The following is a 14,540-nucleotide window of genomic DNA, read 5'->3' on the forward strand; positions in this document are numbered from 1 at the left end:
TCTCTCTTCCTGTTGCCCCCAACTCCTCTGTCAAGTTAAATATGCTTCTGTGGTACTACAAATCCTGCCCCTTTCTTTCTGGAACTGCCTGATTTATCCTGACACTTTACCTCTGGATGTAGTTTGTTTTGATTGGAGACTACTTGCTGCTGCTGTGGATGGTTCCCCAGGAACAGTGTGAAAATCAATGAGGTTACTGTATAGAGTAAAACTCAAGAACTATGAAGAAGGATTTCGACTGTAATTAATATAAACAGCCTAATTCAATTGCTGCAGTTGTTGAATTTAAGTGTCCTTCAGTGAACAATTGATAACTCTAACAATAATGGAACTAAAATAAATTAATTCTGTATCAGCCAGATGAAGCTAAAAAACCTGAATAGGCACAACTTCAAAAAGCCCAGCTTTATATTTTACAGCAAACAAAACACAGGACATCGCATCAAACCAAAGAGTTTTTGAATCAATCAATTAACAAGTGATAAATCGATGTCTGCATGAATCCTACAAATAAAGTACAATATTATTCAATAAGCATAATGTAAATATATACAGCTTTTGCATTAAGAAGGTTAAAAAAAAAACGTAGCAGTCTCTGTGATCCTGTATCATATACTCAGGAAACTGGACAGTTTGCAGGTATGATGATCAGGGAACAATGCAGGTGGCCTTTCGTAATGCCAGGTATCCCGTTACGACATCTGTAGGTAGTAGACGGATGTATGAGAACTCTTCAGATGAAGTAAATCGTAGCTTAGTCTGAGGGTCTGTGTAGTTTGCCTGGAGAAACAAAATGACCATCATCAGGTACAAAACTCTTTACATATACATTACACTACATCGAATCTATGACGCTGGATATTTTTTTTTAAAGGCTCCTCTCCCAGTACAAGCCTCAATCATAGTTTTTACTAACCAGAGTTCCTTTTGCATATCTTTTTTTTTTGGAGTGGCAAATTCCTGATTTGTGCACAGACCATTAAAAAAGTCAAGATGGAAACACAGACTAGACAATAACTTGTTGAACTACAAAAACTGAGATTTCAACAAAAAGCGCATATAGTCTATGATCACATTGGATTCTATGATGAGATGGCATTTATCACATTATATAATAAATATAACTCTATATCTAAGTTCAAAGGTGAACTAATCTATATCATTTTCACACAAACTAATGGCATAAAACACGTTTTTAATGCTAAACAAAAAAAAACAAAAAAAAAAAATCAAGATGGATCTACTTAGCATTTAAGCTGTATATGTAATTATTAGCTGCCCGGCAAAAAATATAGCCAGTATATAGTATACTATTGTATAGTATTAAATAAAGTAAAGTAAAATAAAGCCCCTTATACCTTATTGACTTAAAGATTTTAAACCTCATTGACTAAACAGCAATCATCAGTGGGTATGCATGCTTTACCCTAAATGTTCCTTCTTGTTTCAAAATCTTTTGTACTTCACATATCGGATGAGGCACAATCTGGCTATTTACGCTAGTGGTTTGACTAGCATATACAGATGACGGAAGATCGGAATCACAAATGTACAACTATGTGAGGAAAAACTGCCAAAGTACAAAGCCGTCATACTTCTCTCCTGCAACTTGGAGTCACTTTGCAAATAAACAAAACAGGAGAAACAAATGACACTTGTTGAAGGAAGACCCAGAGAATATATTTTACCACAGGTAAAAGCACAGGACTTTACAGCTCATAAATATCAGGCAAGACATTTCGTTATTTGTGCAGATGTGGGGTTGTAATGTAAGAAGGTCAATATAGTGTTAATAGTTTTTTTTTTTTTTGGGTGGGTGGGGGGGTTGTTTATTTTCAATTATTTTCGAATCTCTCATCAACAAATCATCAATCAAAACACTAATAGCATGGAGAACTAGGAAACAATGCTCACTTACTGGTAAGCCTGAAATATCAGAATACTTTTTAGAAGGCTTCAGAGATGGTGGAGCATCGATGTTGTAATCTGTCAGGAAACCAGAGAGTCTGATATACGTTTATCAAAAACATATTGCATCTTGCTAAGCATAATAAATTCAGATTGAACATGACTCAGACATACAGTTGGGATCAGTGATTTTCCAGGGCAGTGCCCTCTCCAATGCCAGAATCTGCTTCAGGTTCTTCCACGTCCGATTCTTTTTCCCTGCCGCTGCCCCTCCGATACCAGAGTGCTAAAAACAAAAGCACATGGTAAGGCCTTTTTGGAAAACATTTCTAAGAATAAATACAGGAGCAAACTGAAATGTATGTGAGATCATTTCAACTAAACACGGCAACTTTACAGCAACAGATTTTCAACTTTACACCATCGAAATGCAGTACCCAGACATCCAGCTCTGTTCAGGGTCTTCTGATAAATTCCTGACACTAATGTAGTTTGATATGTTGTCTGGAGACCTACCACAAAGTTTGGGTTTTTGAAAGAGAGAGGCTTAGCAACTGGTTCTGTCCCTACATCTGCTGTAGTAACCGGCTTTCCTTCGGTCACCTCCACCGGGAGACTCTGAAGTAGGGGGGGAAAACAATAATTAAAAATATGAAGATGATTATAATAAACAGCAATAAATAATAAATAAAAGTGTTTAAGAACGTGGCAGATCTGGCACGAGCAGCAATTTGCCTTCATGAAAATATTGAATGAAAATTTTTTATATTCATGGGATAGTCAGGGGTCCACAATTTCTGTCCATACAGTGTAAAAGAATTTGGCCACATAAAGACTGCAAATAAAATGGACACATAAAGACTAATAAATAAAATTAAAAAAAAGGAAAATAAACAATAATGTGTAAACAAACTGAGTGACCCAAAGCAAATAAATTCTCAGTAATACTAGCCTATTTCTTTATCTTTAAATCTTAAACACAATTAACTTTACACAGCTGGTAATATCTGTTATAATATTAAAAGAAATATACAGTACCAGTACCTTGCTCAATGGTTTCTCTTTATTTTTTTTATTGTATGTTAATACAATAAAAGACAATGAAATATGGAGTTGTGAAGAGAAGAAAAACATGTTGAATATCCCAAAATACGAATAATATTTTCAATTGTATATTTTAGAATTTGGTTACCTTTTGGTTTGACAACATCTTTGCACACTCTTGGCATTATCTCAGTCAGCCTCATTAGGTTGTCACCTGGAATGGTTTTCCAACAATCCTGAGGAGATCCCAGATGTGTTGAGTGCTTGTTGGTTGCTTTTCCTTCACTCTCCATTCCAACTAATCCGAAACCATTTTGGAAGACAAATAATGGTCCCACTAAGGGAAACTAGATGGGATGGCATGTCACTGCAAAATGCGGTGGTAGCCATGCTGGACCAATCCCCCCACCCCCCCCTTTCCTAGGACAGTCCTTATGAGATTCTGTTTCATCAAAGTGTTCTTGAGTTTTTTTTTCGTTTTTGTTCAGCTTTATTTCATAAGGAATGATTGCCTGTCTTTTCTCTTGACTTAACTGAGTGTTTTGCCATAATATGGATTTGCACAGTAGTTAAAGCAGCACTAATAGGGCTATTAACCATGTACTTACTAATTCCTCTGCACAAGACAACTAATGGTCTAAAGCACATTAGCAAGAAATGTCACATATAATATATGATTATCAGTGAAAATCTGTCCTTTGGTCTGTTGAGTCCAAATTGAGGGCATTTAACCACCAAAGCATTTTGGAGTACTAAATGTGACTATAAACAAGACAGGGACACCAAACACACCTCTAGGTGATGGAGTGCTGCATCAGATGACCTGGTATCCACAATCATCCTATCTATATAAAGTTAAAATAGTTTTGGATGAGTTGAACTGGAGAGTGAAGGAAAAACAGCAAACAAGTACTCAATACCTTTCAGAACTTCTCAAGATTAAAATCGTTCCATATGACCACCCTTATGAGACTGTCTGAAAGAATGGCAAGAGTGTGCAAAGCTGTCATCATTGATGAATTGAAAATATAAAACATATACTGGTTTATTTAACCCCCTTTTTTTTTACTAAATAATCCATAAATGTTCTTTCATAGTTTGGATGTATTCAATATGAATGTACAATGTAGCAGTATAAATTTACTGTCCTCTGAAAATAACAGCCATTTATGTCAAACTACAAAAGTAAGTACACCACAGCTGTACGGCGTGTAACCATGACCAGGGTCATACAGAGGTTTTCCAAAAGGGGTTCCACTCGAAACAGACCTCACAAGGGTCAATCAAAGTAGTTGAGTCCTCGTGCTGTGCGTCAGGTGCAGAAGCTGCTTCAAAAAGCAGAGGCATGAGTGCTGGAGCATTGCTTTAAAGGTTGCAGAAGCGGAAGATCCACTTGTCAGTGCTCAGACAGTACACCACATACTGCAACAGTTCAATCTGCATTGCCGTCGTCCCATAAGGAAGCCTCTCCTGAAGCTGGCTCACAAGAAATGCCTGCAAACATTTTCCAGAAGACCAGCCTGTCCAAAAGCATGATTTATTTGAACCATGTCCTGTTGTCTAATGAGACCAAGATAATCTTGTTTGGCTCAGATAGTGTCCAGCATGTGTGGCGACACCCTGGTGAGGAGAACCAAAAAAAGGTGTCTTGCCTACACTCAAACATGATGGTGGTGGTGGCATCACGGTCAGGGGCTGCATGAGTGCTGCTGATATTGGAAAACTGGGAGGCTGTGGTTCATTGAGGGAAAGATGGATTCCAACATGTATTGTGACATTCTGACGCAGAACATGATGCCCTCCCTTTAGAAACTGGTCCGAACGGCAGTTTTCCAATATGAAAAGTCCCTAAACACACCGCCAAGATGACAACTGCCACCAAGACCTGAACCCTATTGAACACCTGTGAGGCATCTTCAAGCGGAAGGTGGAGAAGTGCCAGGTATGTAACATCTAGCAGCTCTGTGATGTCATTATGGAGGAGTGGAAGAGGTTCCCAGCAGCAACCTGTGCAGCTCTGATGAATTCTATGTCCAGGAGGATTTATAATGGTGTCCAGTGCTGGATAATAATAGTGCTCACAAAGAATATGAACACTTTGGACACAGTTTTAACATGTTCAGTTAGGGTGTTTTGACAATAACAGCTGTATTTTCATGTACTTTTAGAGGACAGTAAATCTGTATTGCTATACAAACTGCACATTGATTATTCTAAAATATATCCAAGTTTCATTTCTATAGTATTTTCCCTTGGGATACTCAAATGGTTGCTGAAATGTGAGTGCTGTACTTAATATATATGTAATATGTAAGTACTGTAATATATATATATATATATATATATATATATATATATATATATATATATATATAAATATAAAATAAATTCTCCATGTTTTTACCTGAGTGTGACTGACCCCCGGTACTACGTGCACTTTCCTGCGCTTGTTGTTGCTGCTGTTCGGCTGGGAGAGCGGCTGAGCCCCGGGGCTAATAGCTCGCTTCTTTCCTTTAGTTTGAGCACTCGATGCTACTGATAAATGTTTAACGTTATTATTACTGACAGCAGAAGTTGGCTCTCCTATAATAAAGGCCTCAACTGGACACTGGGCAGCCATTTGTTTAAATTCAGCTAAGTGTTGGAGAACCAGGTTTCTGTAAATACCTACATGCTACAGTAGCTTGTTCTTCTTCCTTGAATTGAGATTGCTAATCTCAAACATAATGGAGTTTTAGTTCCACCTACTGGCCTGGAGTGTCAGCACAGCTGTCAAAACTTCTCCCTTTCCTTATTATATATTCCTCAATAATAAACACTTTATCCCTGTCAAGATCAGTGTTCGAATTGATGGTTGGCTGGACGGTGGGGGGTCCGGGACCTCCTATAACATTAAGGGACCCCTATAAAGCACGAATAAATTAACTTTCCCCTGGTACATGTATTTTTCTTCTTCTTCTTCTTCTTCTTCCGGCTTTTCCCAATTAGGGGCCACCTATTAGTATAGGGCAGGGGTGTCAAACTCAAATTCACAATGGGCCAAAATTAAAAACTGGGACGATGTCGCGGGCCAAACTCAATATTTATTGAAAAATTGACTGCAATTGTGCATGTTTTCCGTCTCTCCAGATGTTCCCTTTCATATGGAAACAAACTTTAGTTTTGCATAAACATTAAATCTGGAACAACCAAAGTTTAATATTATAAACACATGAGAAATTAAATTTAAAATACACACATCAGTGCTATTCGTTTATTATGTCTCTCCCTCTCTCTGTCTCTCTGTCTCTCTCTCTCTACAGACTTTCTAATTCCTTTATAAGGTAGTCGTCAATTTATGACTATTCGACCATTACGACCACAATCGCTAACCGCGGCGTACGACAGTGCGTACCAGCTTCCGGCATCATTTCACTGTACTGTACATATAGCCTACTCTACTTACGACCAAATGTTACGTGTTGCGACTGATTTGTCGGTCCCAATCGTGGTCGTAAGTCGACGACTACCTGTAATGTAAATCTTTTTTCACAGGTCAACAACAAAAAAAACCAAAATAATAATAATTTCCTTCAATTAAAAAACAAATCTTTCAGCTATTAACAGTCCATGCCTTGGAGTAGAAAAAGTGCATAAAGACATCATTTATTCAAGCTCAGTAGCTACACTCTGATTGACTCTGATTGGTTGAAGTCAGATACCTGCATCTCATCTTAGATACAAGTGCATCATGTGTGGGGTTTAGGCTCTGCACTGAGCATCATGTCTGGGTTTAGGCTCTGAGCTGAGCATCATGTCTGGGTTTAGTCTCTGAGCTGAGGAAATACTCAGGATTGAGTGAAGGTGTTCATCAGTGAGACTCATGAGTGGTGTTTTGTTCATCTTCATTAAAGAGAACAGTTACACACACAGATATGTGCTGCTGAACACAGAGAGTGTGTGAGCAGCTTGAGCACGGAGTTGGAGCAGTGTGTCGGGGAGGAAACATGGAAACTGTGCAGCACACACAGAGTCGTACTTTGACTTGAGCGTGTCTCTACACTGGAGTTCAATCAGCTCCATTTGGAGTTTGGTTGGTGCGCTTCCCACGTCAACCACAAACGGATTACTGAGCAGTTTAAATCTGCATTTCTGGGCTTGAAAGTCGGTAAATCGCCGTGTAAATTCAGCGCTGAGTACGCAGAGTTTTTAAGCGCGGAGTTTTTCAGCGGTCTCGACTAACGTGCCCGCGCACTAACAAAGCATTCTGGGATTTGTAGTATTAGCGGTGTATGCGTTATATACTGGCGGGCCAGCTCTAATACACACTTGATATGATCTCGCGGGCCAGATTTGGGCCACGGGCCTGAGTTTGACACCCCTGGTATAGGGGGATCATCCATCTATACTAATCTGTCCTGTACATTTGCCTCTTTTAAACCAACTTCCTGCATGTCTTCCTTCATCACATCTATAAACCTCCACCTTGACCTTCCTCTTTTCCTCATTCCTGGTGGCTCCATCCTCAGCATTTTCCTACCGATGTACCCCGTGTCCCTCCTCTGGGGGACACCAGTTCATCACCATGCACTATTTATACCTTTGTACTGCCAATACAACCCAAAGAAAAGTTTTCTGTCTGATAGGAAGAAACCAAAGAACCCAGAGGAAACCCACCGTGACGCTTTGAGAACACAAAGGCCATGTTCACACCTGGATTAAGATCAATCTGATGTGTGATCTGATGTGAATCCTATTTTTATCTAACTTCAGGGACAGTTTGACTCACAGGGGTCTGTAATGAAACGTATATCACATCTATATAGAAAAAACACAACTAAAGGCTGTTAAAGACTGAGAAAAATATCCAATTAATGACACTAAGGTACAATTGATTTTGTTTTAGTTGAAAATGTTTGTAATATATGTTGCTCTGTAACTTTCCAAAAACCATTTGACTCTTTAATACAAAGAGTCTAGAGTCTAGACTGAAGAATATCTTCATTGAATCTTTTTTGCACAAACTTCTGCTGAACCACCAATGTGTCAGAGAACCACCAGCCACGCCTCCCTCCCTCACTCACTCAGCACACTCGCTCAGCCTCTCCTTCCTGCTAATCACCCACACCTTTTTCCAATCTACACTCCCCTTTATAAGCCCCCCTTCCCGCTCGCTCACCGTCTGAGCTACAGTTTGAACTACAGATCATCCCTGGACTTCCTATGCACTGTACCCTACCAGTGTTCGGGCGTTGGCTTCTCTGGAAGCTCCTGCTTCGTGTACTACGGCAAATAAAGCTTTATTGACTTGATTCCGTTTTCCGACTCTTGATCCGTGCGTGACACAATGTTTACATGCATAGTTTTTATTATTATATGGACAATTTATTTACACACACTTACACACATTCACTACACTGGTTCAGATCTGCATTGTCTCCATCTTTAATGTTTCAGTGTGTTGTGTTTGGTTGCAATGAATGATGCTGCACACATAGGGTCATAGTTAGTTTTGTGTTTTGTTAATTTATGCTTAATTTCATGTAGCACCTTGGTCCATTTCACTCTGTGTTGTAACACCCCTATATGGCTGAACTGATAATAAAAGCCACTTCACTTGACTGAAAAGTTCGTTACATTTATAAGCTGAATTGCAGATAAAGCTTTAATCTAAAATATTAACCAGCATGAGAATGCAAATGCTGTCTGACTATAAGGAATGGCTGCTAAACTACAATTCAAACTTGTAGCCTTGTTATCAACATCTTACTACGTTTGCACATTCATTATATGTATTTAAAATAAATACAAATATGCTTTAAATGGTTTTAAATATCAATCACAATATGGGGAAAAAAAACGGAAAAGCATGTTATTCCTATTAATCAGGAATGTGAAAGTGGAATGGAAAAGCAAGGCCGAACATGCCGAGGTTAGTGCCATAAATTGGACGTCTTACAGCATACGGATAAACCTGATCTTCTCCCAGGCTAAAACTGCTGCAGGGTTACAGGGTTACATAATATACATTTTAGACCACATGTATACCATATTTTAAATGTCCGTTATATCTGGCAGTGCATGTGATGATCGGTTTGTGGCTTACTGTTGATATAGTGCGTCAGCCTGTGTTTATCATGTCATTCAGGCTGCCAGACTTGATCCAGTTATGATCAGTATGTTATCACAGTACAAAACATTATACCTTTATTTTTTATAGATTGATCACACAGCTTATCCTTTGTGTTATTATGTGAACCTTAATTACTTGTTATAGCTTACAGGATGGTTTGGGATCTCTAATGTATTTTTAGTATATTATTACAATTGTTATTTTAAGTAATTTCAATGTAGACGTGTCAGCAGTAGCAAAAAAAAAAAGAAAAGTTGCTTAACAATGACAGGCCTTGTCCCGGTTCATGATCTTTTCTGTCCAGTTGCATATTTAGGCTACATCCAACTGCTTTGCTGGCAGTTTCCAGTAGTGATGAGAATCCTGGCTCTTTTTAGTGAGTCAGTGAAATCGACTCAGCACAAAAATAAATGGCGCATTTTTCTTCTCTCAAAACCGTTCCTTTCCATTTTTATATTCCAAATATCTGCCAAAGGTTGTTTTACTTCGCCAATCTGCTGCTTAAATAACATCATAAATCCAATCTAACACTTTTATGCACTTTTTATTAACAATACAACTCTATAGCTTGATAAAAAAATGTCTAAATCTAATACATCATGTAAAACCTACAAATACATACATATTTGCTATGAGAAATACAACGAGCATTCCAGCACTAACACTGTTTTCTTGTGCCTAATTTTCTTTGACATGGAATTTGAGAAAGGTCCATATAAACTGAATGAGAAATCACGTGCCATGAATGTTGCATCCAGATGGGTTGGATTGTGTTTATCAGAATCTGCTGACTCAATACTATACACAGATTGTGTGAAAAACAAAACAAAAATAATGCCTTGTTTATGAGAGAAGTCAGGAAGATAGAGTGTGCTGATTGGAAGGCTACAGGAACGTCTTTACAACCGTGGTGAGCAGAAAAGCATCTTAGAATGTGAAAACCATAGGAACAGTAGATGTGCTTCAAGAGTTGGAAAGTTCTATATCTGTCAACCAAGAACAGGGATGCGAGGCTGAGCAAAGGAACAAGGCAAGAGGACAGTGGACAAATAGTATTTTTTTCTAATAAATACTGTGTGAAGAGATTAAATGTTCTCCAGATGTTTTGGGGGTTTCCTTCCCCAAATCCTAAAGACATGTGTTGTATCCTAATAAGTATTTCCAAACTGTCTACTGTGTGTGTAAGTTTGAGTATGTGTGGTTGTGTCCTGGGATGATTGGCACCTTGTCCAAGGTGCCCCTTGACCCCTTATTGGCTCCAGACTAGAAATGGTAGCTCAGTAGTCAAGTACATTTGATTTCAGCACCACTAAGGTGTCACTGGTGGGCCCTTGAGCAAGGACCTTGCTCCTCCTCTGCTCAGTTGTATAAATGAGATCATTGTACAGTTCATCCGGAAAGTTTTCACAGCACTTTTTTCACCGTTTGTTATGTTACAGCTTTATTCCGAAATGGATTTAATTTATTATTTCCCTCAAAATTCTACAAACAATACCCCATAATGACAACGTGAAATAAGTTTGAAATCTTTGCAAATTTATTGAAAAAAATTATACATTTTTAAATCAAATGTATACAAGTATTCACAGCCTTTGCTATTACACAAATTTTAGCTCAGGTGCATCCTGTTTTCATTGATCATCCCTGAGATGTCCACCTGTGGTAAATTCAGTTGATTGGACATGATTTGGAAAGGCACACACCTGTCTATATAAGGTTCCACAGTTAACAGTGCATGTCAGAGCACAAAGTAAACCATGAAGTCCAAAGAATTACCTGTAGACCTCTGAGACATGATTGTATCGAGGCACAGATCTGGTGAAGGGTACAGAAAAATATCTGCAGCATTGAAGGTCCCAATGAGCACAGTGGCCTCCATCATCCATTAATGAACTACCGGGACTCTTCTTAGAGCGGGTCGCCTGGCCAAACTGAGCGATCGTGGAGAAGGGCCTTAGTCACGGAGGTGAACAAGAACCCGATGGTCACATTGCAAGAGCTCCAGAGTTTCTCTGTAGAGAGAGGAGAACCTTGAAGAAAACAACCATCTCTGCAGCACTCCACTAATCAGGCCTGTATGGTAGAGTGGCCAGACGGAAGCCACTTCTCAGTAAAAGGCACATGACAGCCCTCCTGGAGTTTCCAAAAGGCACCTGAAGGACTCTCAGACCATGAGAAACAACGATTGAACTGTTTGGCCTGAATGCCAAGTGTCATGTTGAGAGAAAACCAGACTCATCACCTGGCCAATACAATCCCTACAGTTAAGCATGATGGTGGCAGCATCATGCTGTGGGGATGTCAGAATCAAGGGACAGATGAATGCAACAATGTACAGAGACGTCCTTGATGAAAACCTGCTCCAGAGTGCTCTGGACCTCAGATTGGAGCGATGGTTCATCTTTCAACGGGACAACGACCCTAAACACACAAAGGAGTGACCACGGACGACTCTGTGAATGTCCTTGAGTGGCCAAGCCAGAGACCAGACTAGAACCCATTTGAACATCTCTGGAAAGATCTGAAAATGGCCGTGCACCGATGCTCCCCATCCAACCTAATGGAGCTTGAGAGGTTATGCAAAGAAGAATGGGAGAAACTGGCAAAAAATTTGTGCCAAGATTTTAGCATAAAATTTAAAAAGACTTGAGGCTGCAATTCGTGCCAAAGATGCTTCAAAAAAAAAAGTATTGAGGATGTAAATACTTATGTACGTGTTTTTTTTTTCTTTTTCTTTTTTTTTAAATAAATTTGCTAAGATTCCAAACACACTTCTTTCAAGGTGTCATTACGAGGTATTGTTTGTAGAATGTTACGGAAAATAATGAATTGAATACATTTTGGAATAAAGCTGTAACATAACAAATGGTAGAAAAACTGGTGGAAAACTGGTGGAAGAATTGTGAATACTTTCCGGATGCACTGTAGGGTACTCTAGAAAAGGGTGTCTACCAATTTCCATAAAGTTAAATGTCTCGACTTCCTTAAACCATGTATACAACAAGCAACATTTCCGACAAGTTAGCTGGCTGTAACAGGATCCATGTGTATTTTGTGCTCTCCTACACATTGAGGAGAATGCATCACAGACACGGATTGGCAGAAAATTCTGCAAGGTAGCATTCTACTAATCTAAAATAACCAAGTATGCCAAAGCCATGCTTTCATTTAACCACAAAAGTAAACACCTGGACGGCAACACTACTTGAACTTTAACGGGAACCACATTCTATGTTTTAAAAAAATACAGCATTTTACCAGACACTTAAAGAATTCACGCAGTTTTGCATGGAGTCTAAAATTATTTCCCTTCAAAGAGCAAAAACTAAAACCTTGTTAGAATTCCCAATAGATATTATATGACAATCTGACTTCCTATGCCTACAACTGCATCATTGGGGAATCTTCTAGTTGGACAATTATCTAGAACATATGGCCAAAATCCAAACACGATCAATAGCCACAAAATAAAGCTTATGACCATATGATCATGGCCATTTCAGTACCTGGACATTAAACATAATAAAAATATAAATGGTGAGATGAAGACAACTGTCCACGAGAGAAGATCTTAAATTCTGGAGGAGAGATTGTGTGGTTGTTAATGTGAATGTCTCAGGTCAGCAAAGCAAAGTTGCACAAAATAACAAATGATTTTGTGTAAGAATATTTTTCACATTTAACATGCCACAAAAAAAAATGTTTTGTCTTCTGTTTTTTCCATATTTTCCTATTTTCAGCGTGAGATTAATTAACCATCAAGACCATGACCTGTTTTTACCCATCTAATAGTTCTGAAAGCTCTAAAAGCAGCCGTGCAGATGCAGCTTGGTTACCAGTTTTAATGAGTTTTACAGCCTTGCACTTACTGTTCTACTGCACTGAGGGTACAGGATAATTAACTGCAGGTCTACCTTTTACAGCACTATGCATCATCGTCTATGGAAAAACGCTAAAGGTTGCAATTAAAAATATTAACAGATTCCAGACAGTGTGCTGACTTTCCAGTTTTACCTTCTATGGCCTTAAACTATTCTCCAACACAGTGGTTTACTGGTATGCTAAATATGGTGTGAACAAAATGCTAAGAAGGACGAATTAGCCGCTAAACAGCGCTAGGTGAAATTCATGATTAAGAAGAAAGAAAAGGGAAGACTTTTTTTTTTTTTTTTCGTTTTTAAATGCTTCCTCAATATAGACTACATTTAAAGTGAGACTGATTCATGGGTAATATATTCTCATTTCTCTGTTTTAACAGTTAGTATAATAGTTAGAAGTTTAAGTATGATTTATGCCCTGTGACAGGCTAGCTCATTATGGACTAAAGTACAGTAATGGCAGTTATGTTTCAATTTCATACACTGTCCTGGAACCAAATGAATAATTATGTTTGGTCAGACTCAACCCTGTAGAAATAGATCTGAGGCGATTTATTTTCCCTCTATCTCTCTATTTCCTGAGCTGAGGATGATACCCACTGCTGTATGGGGGGAATAAGTAGCAGAGAGACAGAGATCCATTATTTCCCCTACAATAATAGCATTTGGATTTACAGTGCAGTCCGTGCAGAAGAGGAATAATACATCTAAGTCCTCCTCCCTTGCTCTCTCTCTCTCTCTCTCTCTCTCTCTCTCTCTCTCTCTGTCCTTATTTTAGTGCAACTGCTATGAAAACAACAATTTGTCTCTTTTTTCAAGTGAGGGATAACCAAGAGGCATTGCATATGTGCAACTGCTTATTTATATCCCCAGGAAACAAAAAGGCAACAAAAGTCTTACTGAAGATTTAGAGCGTATATAAATAATACAAATATGTTCGAGGAGGTCTGTGTACATCACATTCATTCCCTTTTCATTAAAAAGATAGATAGTCGAATCAGTTTTGGCTTTCAAACAGTAAATATTGCAAAAAGCTTTGGTATTTCCAACTCTTGTTAGAAATATTAAATTCATGTTGAGCTTAAATTAAAATACATTTTTCAGTGACCTGTATGTCTGTCAGCAATTACTGGGGAAAATAAAAGGTTAATGCCTGATGTACTAATCACATGGATCATCGCTGTTTAAAAATAGCAAGAACGTGATAGTAAAATTGGTATGAAAAGAACAATCATCAGGATTGCAGTTTGGCTGCAGTTTAATTTAAGAATCATTTCTTTCTGCACATGTTGATCCCGTTTTTATCAAATCGTTTTTGATTTCAGATTAAGTTTCCAGAGTAGTCAAAAGCAGTTTTCTTGTTTTCCCATTTTAATGGTGCAAAGGAAAATAAATGAATGCAACATACTTGGTGTAGGAATAACAATGCATATGTATTTATGTATTTTATTGAAAATATTTTAGAAGGTGGTCTGTAATTAGTGGAAATAATTAAATTAATTTGCACATGAGAAAAAAAGCAATTCCGTAGATTCATAAAAATGCTAATGATAAAAAATAGCTTTTAATTGCTATTTAGCAGTGACATATCTGGTTGA

At 38.3% G+C, this 14,540-nt stretch overlaps 1 protein-coding gene across 1 annotated transcript; it reads right to left on the minus strand.

Moving 5' to 3' along the window:
• Nucleotides 1-390: 390 nt before the first annotated feature.
• Nucleotides 391-5,706, minus strand: ino80c (INO80 complex subunit C). The gene is made up of 5 exons (XM_046877435.1): nt 5,357-5,706; nt 2,425-2,526; nt 2,083-2,194; nt 1,919-1,986; nt 391-780 (listed from the first exon to the last, which is right to left on the minus strand). The coding sequence occupies exons 1-5, from the start codon at nt 5,570-5,572 to the stop codon at nt 649-651; spliced, it is 630 nt and encodes a 209-aa protein (XP_046733391.1). The 5' UTR covers nt 5,573-5,706; the 3' UTR covers nt 391-648.
• Nucleotides 5,707-14,540: the final 8,834 nt, after the last annotated feature.

The sequence above is a fragment of the Silurus meridionalis genome, chromosome 21 (assembly GCF_014805685.1).
Source record: "Silurus meridionalis isolate SWU-2019-XX chromosome 21, ASM1480568v1, whole genome shotgun sequence".
Taxonomy (NCBI): Eukaryota; Metazoa; Chordata; class Actinopteri; order Siluriformes; family Siluridae; genus Silurus; species Silurus meridionalis.